Genomic DNA, 14000 nt, shown 5'->3' with positions numbered 1-14000 from the left:
ATATGAATCAAAATGTAGCACAGAGCCACACTGGAATAAAGTATTTAAAACTGAAAATTACATAGAATAAGTCACTATTTAGAAATGTATAAAGTCTTACACAAAAATTAAAAAAATAAGGATTCACTGATTACAACTATGTAAATTACATACATCTGTGTCTATTGACAGATTAGAAATTAATGTGGAATGATGCAATTTTATAATCTTTAAATCTTATTTCTGTAAGGTTTACATTCATGATAAAGTAAACATAAGAGATCACAACAGTCTATCTCAAAAACATTTTACCTTGCATTCTTGTAACCAAAAACACATTTCACAAGTTCAAGTAAAGCTTATTAAACTGAACCCTTTTGTCTCTAATCTTATCCAAACCTACTCCATCCAATTTTAAGAAATATATAATGTTCAATAGTTTACCTCAGATTAAACGAGTTAAAAAAAACTACTCATGAGCTATAAAACAGAGGCTGTAAAAATTTCTCATGTTTACACAAACTTCTATGAAATATCTACATTATTTTTTCATTTAGCACATAATTAATGCCCTAAAACTTAGAAAAGCATCACACATACCTGATGCAATGACAGGATCTTTCATAAGCTCCCTAGTTATTGGACATAGAAATTCATCAGGAATTCCAGAAGAAAGGGCTTTCACCTTGGTCCTGAGTTCTTCAATTTTCCTCAGAACTTTACTCCGCAGCCCTAGAGATTCTGAAAAGAAATTATTCTGTTAGGGTGAGAGAACCACTGGTAGCCTCTATGCAAGTCTTCAGCAAATAGAGATTTTATCTATTACAACCAAAAATCTTCAGATATACTGTTTTACCACACAAAACTGTTTTCTTTATAAATTCCCTAATCTTTATAGTATAGAATACTATGTAGTTAAACCAGCAACAAATGAAGAATTTATTCTAAAAAACTTTATTCTGAAAGTTGAAGAATTTCAGACTCCTGAAAAGACTTGTTACTACTGGTTATTGTGTTTAACCAAAAAATTTCCTAACGATTTTTAAAGATCTTCAGTTTAATGATTAAAAATTCCATTTTATATTTAAAAAATGTTTGAAACTGGACATATCTGCTGATTCTCACATGAAACACGATTATAAATAAAACTCACCTGTTTGTGTAAAACTATACACACAAGTTTCACTCATTTGTATTTTTACTTTTATCAAGTTTTAAAAATTAATTTTTGATTTCAGGAAGTTTAGTATAATTTTAGGAGGTTTAGTGTTATTAGATGTTTACATTTTTATTTAAAGATTTATTTATTTTGAGAGAGAGAGAGTGCAAGCACATCGGGGGGAGGGGCAGAGGAAGAGGGAGAAGGAGAATCTTAAGCAGGCTGCATACCCACAATGGAACCTAACATGGGGCTTGATCTCATGACCCTGAGGATCATAACCTGAGATGAAATCAAGAGCCAGATGCTTAACTAAGCCACCCAGACACCCCAGAACTTTAAAATACTTCAGAGGGATCCCTGGGTGGCGCAGTGGTTTGGCGCCTGCCTTTGGCCCAGGGCGCGATCCTGGAGACCCAGGATCGAATCCCACGTCGGGCTCCCGGTGCATGGAGCCTGCTTCTCCCTCTGCCTATGTCTCTCTCTCTCTCCCTGTGTGACTATCGTAAATTAAAAAAATAATAATAATAATAAAATAAAATACTTCAGAATGATGTGAAAAAAAATCAATGCCCTTGTCTATTTAATAATTTATTGTTTATAATAAATTGTTTATAATAAAATAAAATAATATTACTGTTTAATTTGTTCAATCTGCTAACTTTCCAAATCTTAAACACAAAACAGATTTATTTACTAGAGAATGTTAACATTTTTGTCTCCATTCATAATAATGATTTTCCTAATTCTGCTATTAGCCCACTACAGAAGTTAAATTACATTTCAATTTTATGCTTTGGCCTGATAGTTCTGAAACTTATTTTACTGAAGTTTAAAATGATTCTAACTACTAACCCTGAGACTCATCCGTCAGAAACTATTTCAAACCATTAATTAAATCCAAGAATTTATTATTCTTTATCGAAATAGAATTCTATTCCTATTGTTTCTACTATGCTTCTTTTATGTTTTCAAACACCCTTTGTTGAAATCTGAAATTATTGTTTTACATTGTCAAGTGCTTCTGTGTGATAAGGTAAAGATTTATTGTGAGAGAGTAATGAGAAATCAACTAATAAAGATGCTAAATTCAGCAGAACTTAAAAAGAAAACCCCTACACTCTATTACCTACTTCTAGGATGAAAGAGTAAATTATAAAGGAAATAAGTTATTAGAGATACAAAAATAGCTTTCACAGTATGGCCTGAGAACAAAACTATCTGACCCTAAGTATTTTCACAAACCATCATTCTGTTAACTTCTTACAAGGCCATAAGATTCCAAGATAATTTAAATACGTTCAAATGCTATATTTACCATTTTAAGAAAGCATAACACTATACTCTAAATGGTTTTAACTTTTTTGTTGTTATTTGACTCTTCATTAACAATAAATCTCACTATGGAGATCCTATTTCCTAAGCTTTCCCATTAAGATTTTATTATAGTATGTTAATAATAGTATCTGGTATTATATTAGAGTATGACACTAAGACAGTTTTTGAAAAGGATCTAGTATCCAGAATGTATCAACAACTCTTTCAAAATAAAAAGACAAATAAACCAATTTTAAAAGAACAAAGCATCTAAACAGGTATTTCTTCAAAGAAGATACATAAATGGCCAATAAGCACTTAAAAAGATTCTACATATATCTTTAGGTAAATACAAATCCAAACCACAATCTAACACCACTTCACATCTATAAGGGTGGCTATCATTAAGATGACAGGCAATAAATAACAAGTGTTGAGAAAAAGGTGAACAAATTAATTGGAAACCTCACACACTGAAGTACTTACACATACAAAACACAGATGAACTTTGAAAACCTTATGTTACATAAGAGAAACCAGATACAAATGGCACCTGCTGTATGGTTCCACTTATAAGAAATGTCCAAAATAGGCAAATCCATAAAGACAGAAGTAGATCAGTGGTTGCCAGGAGCTAGGTAGAAAGAATGGGTTCTTTGAGGGGATAAGAATATTCTGAAATTAAACAGTGTTATATAACTCTATGGATATTCTAAAAACCACTGAACTATATTACTTAAGGAAAAATGACTTGCTTATTGGAAATGACAAACCATTGTTGCAAAAAATTAAGACAACCTGAATATACCAAAATATGTCCTGTGCTTATGGATTAGAAGACTTATTAATATTAAGATGACAATAATCCCCAAATTAGTTCACAGATTCAATATAATCCACATCAAAATAGGTGGCTTTTTAACGAGTGCCTTGTGATGAGCACCGAGTATTGTATGGATGTGAATGACTATATTGTACACCTGAAACTAATATTACAGTGTATGCTGATTAAAAAAAAAAAAAAAAAAGTTTTTTTTTCTTTTGAGACAAACTGACAAGTTGATTCTAAAATTCATATGGAAATGCAAGGGACCCAGAGTAGCAAAACCAATCTTGGAGAGATAAAAAAAAAATATGGAGGACACACATTTTTCAAATTTAAAACATACTACAAAGCTACAATAATTAAGAGAGTGTGTGGTGGTGCCTGGGTGGCTCAGTCAGTTAAGTGTCCAACTCTTGGTTTTGGTTTAAGTCATGATCTCAGGGTCATGAGATAGAGCCCTGATTCAGGCACTGCATCTCAGCACAGAGTCTGCTTGAGATCCTCTCCCTCTCCTTTTCCCTCTGCTTCTGCTCCTCCTTCCAATCACTCTCTCTCTCAAATAAAGAAAATCTTAAAAAAAAAAGACAGTGTGGTACCAGTATGACAATAGACTAATAGATCAATGAAATAGAATTCAGAGTCCAGAAATAAATCCTCACATTTGTAGTCAACTGATTTTCAACAAGGGTGCCAGGACAATTCCAAAGCACATGAATAATCTTTTCAATAAATAGAACTGGGGCAGCAACTAGATATCCACATCTGAAAGAATGATGTTAGACCCTGACACTCACACTATATTCAAAAATTAAGTCAAACTTGATCACACACAAAGATAACAACTAGACATAAAATTCATAGAAGAGAAACAAGGTGTAAATCTTCGAGACTAGGAATTAGGCAATAGTTTCTTAGCTATGACACCTACAGCAAAGCAACAACAGGAAAAACAGATACACTGGACTTCATAAAAATTAAAAAAAAAAATTTGTGCTTCAAAGGACACTATCAATAAAGTGTAAAGCTAACCCACACAAAGAGAGGAAAATTTTATAAATCATATATCCAGTAAGTCTCATATCCAAATTTATATGAATAAAAAGACAACTCCGTTTTTTAAATGACCAAAGGATATTAAATAGACATTTCTACAAGAAAGATCTACAAATGGCTAACAAGCACATGGAAAGATATTCAACATCACCAGTCACCAGGAAATATATATTGAAACCAGGAGAGACCACTAGGATGGCTATAATTTAAAAAAAGAAAAAAAGTACTGATGAGGATATGGAGAAAATGAAATCTTCATATATAGCTGGTGAGAATAGTAAAATAGCACAGCTGCTTTGAAAATAGTCCAGCAGTTCCTCAAATGTTAAGTACGGAGTTACTGTATGACCCACCAATTCCATTTCTGATTATGTACCCAAGAAAACTGGAAACATTACCACACAAAAACTTGTACACAAATGTTCAGAGCAGCATTATTCATAATAGCTAAAGTAGAAACAATCCAAATTCAATCAACTGATAAATGGATAAGCAAAAAGTGATAAAGTGAAAAAATATATTATTCAGCCATAAAAAGGAATGAAGTACGAATATATGCAACAGCATGGGATGAACTGTGAAGACATGGCTAAGCAAGAGGCTAGACAAGGCCACATATCGTATGATTCCACTTTTATGAGATGTCAAGAGGCAAATCCTTACAGATGGAATGCAGATTAGTGGTTGCCAGTGGCTAGAGAGAAAAGGAAAGAGGAGCGACAACTTGTGGGCATGGGGTTTCTTTCTGAAGGTATGAAAATGTTGTGAAACTAGACAGGGGTGATGGCTGGACAACTTTGTGGATATACTAAGAAAACCCACTGCACTGTACATTTATAAAAGGGTGAGTTTTATCTTATGTGAATTATGTCCCAATTTAAAGAATATATACATTTTTAAAATTAGTTACATGGTGGCTTTAGTTAAAGAAATACTATGGAACACTTCTTTTCCATACTCCAATAAAAATGTACTATCCTTCTCTACTATGCCAGGATATTAAGAGGAAACTATTAATACAACTAAAACAAATCTCAGAGTAAATTATTAAAAGTCACTTTTAATACTGCCAATCTTCCACTAATCTTACCTATTTTCAAGTCATCGACCAGACTTTCTTTGGTGAGATTAAACAGTTCTCTTCCATCAATGTTATTAATTTTGAAAATATCAACAAGGTCATTTAAACCTTGTGCACAAAGCCACATCGAGACATCATCCTCTGACCAATCTTCAATAAACTGCTTCACTTGATCGTCTGTGTTCCTTGCTTTAAAAACAAACCAAAAAACAGAAAGGCAGATAAAATAACAATGAAGAAAAGTACTTCCTTTATAAATATTATCACTCAGAATTCAAAAGTAAATGAAATTTCCTTAAATCTGTGTTTTGCCACTTTAACATCCTTTGAAGAAATTTCAAAAAATCAAGTAATGCTATGTATAACTACAGTATTATTTAATATGTTAAATACTACTCTTTTGGAACTTTTTCTTTCCACTCTAGAAAACCAAATTTTTTATTATATAAAACTCATATTGGGGGGCCTGGATGGCTCAGTCAGTTAAGCAGTTAATTCTTGATCTTCACTCAGGTCCCAACCTCAGGGTCATGAATTCAAGCCTTGAACTGGGCTCCATGCTGGGCATGGAGCCTACTTTAAATAAAACAAATAAAACCAAAAACCTCATATCAGCAAAAGTACTCTATTTGCTCTACCACCTGCATATCACCACCACTATTTGGCTAATTCTGACAGTGATAAAAATAAAACTCCTAAATTATGTGTCAACACTGATGAGGCCAAAACTAAAATGAATCAATAAAACTACGATTTCTATTTTGTTCTCAGGCTACATTTATCTGAAAGAATAGTCTGCAGTACAAATAAACAGCTCACAAAACTATGGGAGGTATGATATCCATGAACATGCACCCTAAAGCATTTACCAGCAGTTTTAACATAGACCAACTACTTTAAACACTGTTTTCTCTAAAATTATTTTTAAATCCTATTAAATTTGGATGCATACTTTATATTCAGAAAAAGCAAGCTGAGTGATTTTTCAAAAAATTATGGAGTTTAAAATTTTAATGGTGAATGGGTTGAACTGGCTGAAATATGATGCCCTTACTAACCTTGGCAAGGTGTTTCCAGATCAAATTGCCAGATGTTCACTGTTTTGTCCATTGAACCAGTAGCAAGTAAGAGGATATTGGGTGCAAAGGCACAACTTGTGACATACCTAGTTAATAAAAACAACTATTATGTATCTTCAGACTACTTTCTTAATTATATTAATGCAAAATGAGGTTAGGTTCAGACCTGGTATGCTGAGTCAACGTGTGAAGTATAGTCTCAGTATTCTGAAAAATAAAAACAGTTTTATATTTACTCAAGTAGGAAATAAAGTTACTAATAAGGACTCATCTAACATAAACGGTTTAAATGCTGTGTTTTAGTATTATTATTAGTCACTAATGTAAGTTGAAACTTATTTCACTTTCTCAATAATTAGCACTGTTGTTTGCTGATCATTTTCCTAGAAATTTTTAGTATAAAAGACCCTTGGCTTTTGCCAATTTATTTGAATTTACTAATAGTAACCTAAACATCTGTTACATGAAATGATTTGTATTTTTGCTATGGCATTTGACTTCTATCCATTGCAAGACCAGTGAGTAGAAATTAGTCACTTAGATTTTCAATATACTTAGTTGGCCATCTAGTATCTAGACACATTTATTTTATTAATTTTTTGAAAGTGAAGTATAAATAATATACAGTATTATTATAGTTTCAGCTATACAATTGGTTGTATTTAACTGAGACTTACATACATAATTTATGGAGAAAATTTAACATTATAGCTATTCTTGTAAAATCTCATGAAAATTTCTTGAGAAACTTTCAGGATCCACTTTACTCAGTTTGAGTATTCTTTCCTATCCCCTGCCAGAGTACTCAGTGATTTGAACTCTCATGTGGAGAACTGGTTTAGATTCCTTGCTTGACCCTCTAAACTTTGATGATTTACATCTCTATTTCATTTGCTGGCAAAGCTGCTGCAGCCTGAACTCATCATTATAAGGCTCCATTCAACATTCTCCATTCTCTCTTGGAGAATATTTTCATCAACTTCATCTTCGCTCTATGTAAAATGTTCATTTTTCTTCATAGTTATGCAACTCTGCTCTTTATTTATATGGATCTACCCAAGACTCCCATTTTCCCAAGTCCATTAAAACCTTCTCTTCCTTATACTTTAAACCCAGCCCAAACGCTACCATTGGTAGGTGACTCTCAGCTAAACCCTTCCCCAACCCTGGGGTAAACATTCATCCTTTGCTGTTATAGAAACTATGGAAACTTGGTATAAGAGTTTAAGAGTAATTAATTTGAAGTGATTTTTTTTTGTTTTTTTTTTTGGATATTGGTCCTCGTTGTATTTTCTTTGATCAGACCTGTCCATCTTAGACATCTGTCCATCTTAAAATCACTACTGAAATATTTAAGGGCTTGTCCCAGGACCTGTACCTTAACCTGCATAACTATCTTAGCATTTCTGAAAATGTATACCCTTAGGCACTCTAACAAGAAAAAGTATATTTTTTTTCATCTTGCTTAACTAACTTGAAGCTCAGTAGCCTAATAGAATTTACACAAATCACACACAGAAGGTTTTGAAATACTTACAGTATCATATACTATGACAGACTTATCCACAGATCTTTAAAACAAAAAGGAAATTATGAGTGAGTAGTTCTATAAAAACAAAGTACAGCATTTATTAATTAGTATTAAGTCATTTAAATAACTTTTTGGATATACAAACATTTACTTATTTAAAAAATATTTTATTTATTTATTTGAGTGAGAGAGGGCAGAGGGAGCAGCAGACTGCCTGCTGAACAGGGAGCCCAGTGTCAGGCGGGGCTCAATCCCAGGACCCTGAGATCATGACCTGAGCCAAAGGCAGACGCTTAACTGACTAAGCCACCCAGGAGCCCCTGATATGCAAACATTTAGAATGCAGCCTTTTTGTTCCCATGTATGAACTTTTATTCAAAAAATCAAATGTTATATATGAAATTTATCAGAAAATTATAAACTTTAGTAAGCAATGGTATATGCTATTTATACTACCTAGCCATAAACAGAAAGCATTTAAGATGTATAAATAAGACACAATCTTATATCCAGTTAATAACTCAAAGGGAAAAAATAGTCCAAGAGAATGCTATTACAGTTGACCCTTGAACAATATGCAGGGATTAGGAGCATTAAGCTCCACCCCATGCAGTTGAAAATCCATCTATAACTTTTGACTCCCCCAAAAACTTAATACTACTAAGGTTCCTGTTAACTGGAAGCCTTACCAATAACAAGAAGTTGATTAACACAAATTTTTGAGTATTATATGTATTCTATAATGTATACTTGTAATAAAGCTAGAGAAAATCTGAAAATCCTATGAGAAAATACTGTATTATATATAAAAAAAATCTACATATAAGTAAGCCCATGCAGCTCAAACCTATGTTGTTCAAGGGTCAAAAGTACTGTTTCCTTGGTTTTTGTTTCAGATAGTATTGTTCTTTATCAATGATATGGCCATGCCTTAATCACTAATCTCTACACACACACACACACACACACACACACACACACACACACATCTCTTGACTGGGACTCATTTTTGAAAATTACGATTCTTAACTTAATATGAACTCTACGTGATTACTTTTAGTGGTATAAAAATTAAAAAACAGCCCCCTGGGATTATTCTGATGAAAAAGATCATCAGAGAAAAATGCAATACTATGACAAAGTACATTAATTAACAACAGATAAATATTTCTTTATAATATTTTCCCGCTTTAAAAATAATCTTTATGCCACCATGATACATGTTGTGAGAAAACACAACAATACAAGTGTTACTACCATGTGTACAACTTTAATATTTGTACTTATTAAAAAGTAGCTAAGGGGCACCTGAATGGCTCAGTGGTTGAGCATCTGCCTTTGGCTCACATCATGATCCTGTGGGATCAAGTTCCACATCCAGCTCCACACAGCAAGCCTGCTTCTCCCTCTGCCTGTCTTTGCCTCTCTCTGTGTCTCTCATGAATAAATAAATTTTTTTTTCTTTTAAAAGGTAGCTGATAAGAGTCCAACCACAGAAGTCATAGCTTCTGAAGGACTTAAAATTCCTTGTTTTGTAGGTTATCCAGTGTAGATGATGGATTTTGACTGCAGAATTTTTCCAAAACAGGAATTACACTTTAAATGTTCAAATGTGAGCAGCCCCCATGGCCCAGCAGTTTGGCGCTGCCTTCAGCCCGGGGTATGATCCTGGAGACCCGGGATCGAGTCCCGTGTCAGGCTCCCTGCACGGAGCCTGCTTCTCCCTCTGCCTGTGTCTCTGCCTCTCTCTCTGTGTGTGTCTGTTATGAATAAATAAATAAAATCTTAAAAAAATAAAAATAAATGTTCAAATGTAAAATAAAATACAAGAAAACGGGAAGCATATGAATGAATGCATTCTGAATGTCAAAAAATAGTTATAGCATTAAATGCTAAATTCCAGCCAAAAAACATTGAGAAATAATATTAGCAGCTAATGTTGTTTGACTATGTATATGGTAAACATAATTAATTTGTGGATACTCTTATTTAGTCCTAAATTCCTCAAGGTACAAGGTATGATTACTAGAATATATAAAATTTTTAGGGAAAACTATTACTTCGGAGCATCGCAAAAAAGCAAATTAGAAGGAGATTCCACCTTCTGAGACCGTAACTAGTGCAATTAAAATGAACTCATCCTGGGGCACTTGGATCAGTCAGTCGAGTATCCACTTGGTTTTGGCTCAAGTCATAATCTGATGGGTCATGGAATCTAGCCCAACATCAGACTCTGCACTCAGTGTGCAGAGTCTGCTTGAAAGACTCTCTCCCTCTGCCCATCCCCCTGCTCTCACTCACTCTCTCTCAAATAAATCTTTAAAAAAAAAAAATCACAAAAACCTAACTTGTTCTAATAATATATCACTTGAAGATCATTAGTAATTTTTTATGTGCGTTGTATATTGGGAAGACAGGAATTAGGACAACAAGAGTCCACTACGGGAATAGCAAGCAATATGGCCCAAAATATAAATTAGAACAAAAAAACAAAGCACCCAAGAAATTTAAACTATCCTGTAGGCAACAGATTGCTAGCCATGAAGGCAAAGGAATAGGTTCCCTATCTACTGCGGTATAAACATAATTTGAGAAACAAAAGACCAAGGAGGAGCTCTTAAGAGTCTAAGGATTCCAAGCAAGAATGGCAATTATAAACAGAGACCTGTAAACTTTGGGAGATTAAAAAGACTGTCAACTCACTTCCTGTAGCCTCTAATTTGGTCATAGGATTCAAAGAAAGATATAATGGGATTTGATAACTGATTAGATTTGGGGGAAGGAAATCAGAATTAGGGAAAAAATAATAGTTTTCAATATTTGAGATTTGAAATAAAATACTTTGAAACTACTCAAATAATATAAAACCTCAAAATATTCCCTAAATTGAACCTGAACCAACACCACACAAGAAGTCCAACTGTTTGGTGCCCCTGATTATACATTTCCTGCTTTATGTAAATCTTACCCCAACTCTTCAGTATCCACATTCCAGCACAATCTGCCTTTCACTCTAACCCCGTGTTTCCTTATAAAGGAGGCATTAGTATTCAAGCCTTTTGATACTCCATTTCTTCAGTTTTGTGGCACTCTAAAACCTCAACTCTGCTCATTCAAGACTATAGGACACGTATGTCAATTATATCTGGCATAGTGGGTGAGAGCAGCAACATGTATAGTTATGTGGTTGGTATAGAAGAGCATATAATCATAGACTCATGGGAGATCCATGACATTCTAGTGATACTGTACAGCCACTCATATCAGAAATCACCTAGAGCATTTTAATCTAAACTAGCTTTATACAATGCCAAAAAGCTCATCAAATGAAATCACCAACATTTCTTTAGGTCAAGTGTGTTCCTCAGGTTTAAAGATTTATTTTGCAGTCAAATGTTTTTATTTTAAATGCATTTATCTATGTTTCTTCTCATTCAGAAAGTATTTGCAGTCTCTTACAAGATGTAGCAAAAACAAGGGAAAAATTACAGTGAGAAAACTGGAGAAGAAGAGACTACAACGATGAGTAGGCAAGAGAAATGAAGGTTAAGTTGTAGTGTTCAAGAGCTGCCTGGGTAGCTTAGTTGGTTGAGCGCTGGACTCCTGACTTTGGCTCAGATCATGGTCTCATGGGTCGTTGGATGGAGCCCCCATGTTGGGCTCTGCACTAAGTGCAGAGTCTGCTTCTCCTTTTCCTTCTGTCCCTCCCCCTCTCCCCCCCACTACTTGCTTGTCCTCTCTCAAATAAATAAATAAAATCTTTAAAAAAATTTAGTGTCCAAAATATACATCATAAAATCCAGTCTACCCTGCTACAGGAGGGCTGCAAGTTTGGTTCTGAGCTTCTTCAACAGCAATTCAAGAAAGAAAACATGATCTGTTAACACAATTTAAGATAAAAACACACGCCCAAAGTTTGGAAAAGAGACTTCAATTCCTCAGACTGAGACTTGAAAGAACTATTTCCCCCAAGGTCTTTATAGAGAGGATGCTATGACACAACATCCTCAACAACTCTTCCTGAACAAACATGGTAAAATTTCTTTTTTCTTTTTTTTTTTTTTTTTAAATATACATTTTTTATTTTTTTTTTAATTTTTATCTATTTATGATAGTCACACAGAGAGAGAGAGAGAGAGGCAGAGACACAGGCAGAGGGAGAAGCAGGCTCCATGCACCGGGAGCCCGATGTGGGATTCGATCCCGGATCTCCAGGATCGCGCCCTGGGCCAAAGGCAGGCGCCAAACCGCTGCGCCACCCAGGGATCCCAACATGGTAAAATTTCAAACAGCTGTTTTATAATGCCTCTTAGGTAGGTCAATGTCTAAAACTCAGAAAAAGCAGAAATCAGAAAATATCCAGTGTTTCAGATTACGTAAAAATAATATTTAATCATGTAGTGAACAATTATCATGCCCCCCCAAATAAGCAATAAATGCTTTGCTTGCATTTTCTCATTTAAGCTTTGTAACAATCTTATGAGAAATGTGTTATTATTTTCCCCATTTTGTAATTCAGAGAACTGAAGCTGAGATAAAGGTACGGAATTAGAACTTGCTCAAGGTCACACAGCTAGTAAGTGATGAAAACTATGTAAACTTAAAACCCAAGTTTTTGGATTTTATAGTTCCTAGAACATCATCCCCCATAAATGTATTAAAATTGATTCATAATGGGGACATGCCCTGTCCGTTTTAACCTAAAAATGTATGAAGCAGATGGCATAGTTATTCAAATTTCACTAAAGCTTTCACGAGTCATCCAGTTTCAAGCAATGCAATATCTAATAACCCTCTGTGATAAACTGCATCATGTACTTTTAGGCTATTAAATGAACTGACCTGTTCTATAGGATTATGAACAATGTTATAAAGAGATGGGGGAGGGGGGTGGCGGGGGCAGGGAGATGATCTGAGTTTTGGAAAAGTGACCTTAAGCCTTCTTATACCTTCTTATGCCAGTCATCACTGAGCAAGAGAAGCCTTGTAAAGCCACTCCAAATTCATGAAAATTCTACCCTCCACAAGTACAAAACAGATAAAAAACAAACTTCTAATTGGAACTTCCCATCGTTTCTGGAATAAGGTTCCTGGCCTGCCTTCTCCCTCTCCTACTTAACAGAAAAAGAGTGACAGATGACTGGAAAGTTTAGGGAAAGATGCTAGGTCACATGGCCCAGCCCCTTCTGGATTTTCTCTTTTATCTGTCCCCACAGGGTACTAAGTCTGCAGTGGGCCAATGGTGCCCAAGAACAGGTGGGCAAGTCAGATGCAGATCTACAGTCATGTCTAATCTGTTTTGTATTTCTCTCTCACTGGTTTTTGACTCAAGAAGAAGAAAAGAGGATGTTATTTACTGAACTCCTGAAACTCTAACAATGATCAGCATTTTAAAACTAGTTTTCAAAGAATCCTAACAACTAGAACTGAGAATTTATGGAAAGAGGCAGGCCTATTTGAATTTTGAAGACTGATCTTTCCTGCCTGAATAGAAGCTAAAATATATAATGTTCGTTTTATCTGGTTGATCAAGTGAAGTACGGTGGAACAAAAGACAAATTCTGCCAAGGGGCTAGAGGAAAATTATTAGAGGGGAGGTGTAGAGAAAGATGAGTGAAGAAGTTCCTACATATTTTGCTCCATCATGTGTGATGCCATCACAGCTCTGAGAGCTAATGAAACGTGTGAAGCAGACAGGAGAACCCGCGTATCTTTTGCTAGTCCAGATACTGAAGCGATTTTTAAAAAGAAAACAATTCATTCTTCTATTTTACTTTTCTTAACAAAAAATGTTATGTTAATATACAATGAGTTTTTTTAATGAACTAAAAATATTTTAGAATTTTGTTTTATTTTCAGTAAATAGTGATATATGTAACCCATACAAGCAAAAGCTCCTTAAGCTCCTCCTCAATAATTTGTAAGAATATCAGAGAATGCTAAGGCCAAAACATATGAGAACTATTGACCTAAAT

General features: G+C 34.4%; 1 protein-coding gene across 8 annotated transcripts in view; it reads right to left on the bottom strand.

Annotated features, from left to right (window-relative positions):
- The window catches only part of WDSUB1 (WD repeat, sterile alpha motif and U-box domain containing 1), a 48646-nt gene that overhangs the window by 19030 nt on the left and 15616 nt on the right, over positions 1-14000 (bottom strand). For 7 of the 8 annotated variants that reach the window (XM_072811242.1, XM_072811240.1, XM_072811243.1 and 4 more), the window contains 5 exons: positions 8032-8065; positions 6661-6701; positions 6474-6580; positions 5425-5604; positions 580-720 (listed from right to left, as the gene is read on the bottom strand). In XM_072811242.1, coding sequence (XP_072667343.1) covers positions 580-720; positions 5425-5604; positions 6474-6580; positions 6661-6701; positions 8032-8065 — 503 coding nt within the window. Of the gene's footprint in view, positions 1-579; positions 721-2946; positions 3090-5424; positions 5605-6473; positions 6581-6660; positions 6702-8031; positions 8066-14000 lie in introns of those variants that run through there. The other variant, XM_072811244.1, reaches the window with a different exon arrangement.

This window comes from Canis lupus, chromosome 34 (assembly GCF_048164855.1).
Source record: "Canis lupus baileyi chromosome 34, mCanLup2.hap1, whole genome shotgun sequence".
In the NCBI taxonomy this organism is placed as follows: domain Eukaryota; kingdom Metazoa; phylum Chordata; class Mammalia; order Carnivora; family Canidae; genus Canis; species Canis lupus.
The sequence above is the reverse complement of the archived record's forward strand: the minus strand, read 5'-3'. Positions and strand labels throughout refer to the sequence as shown.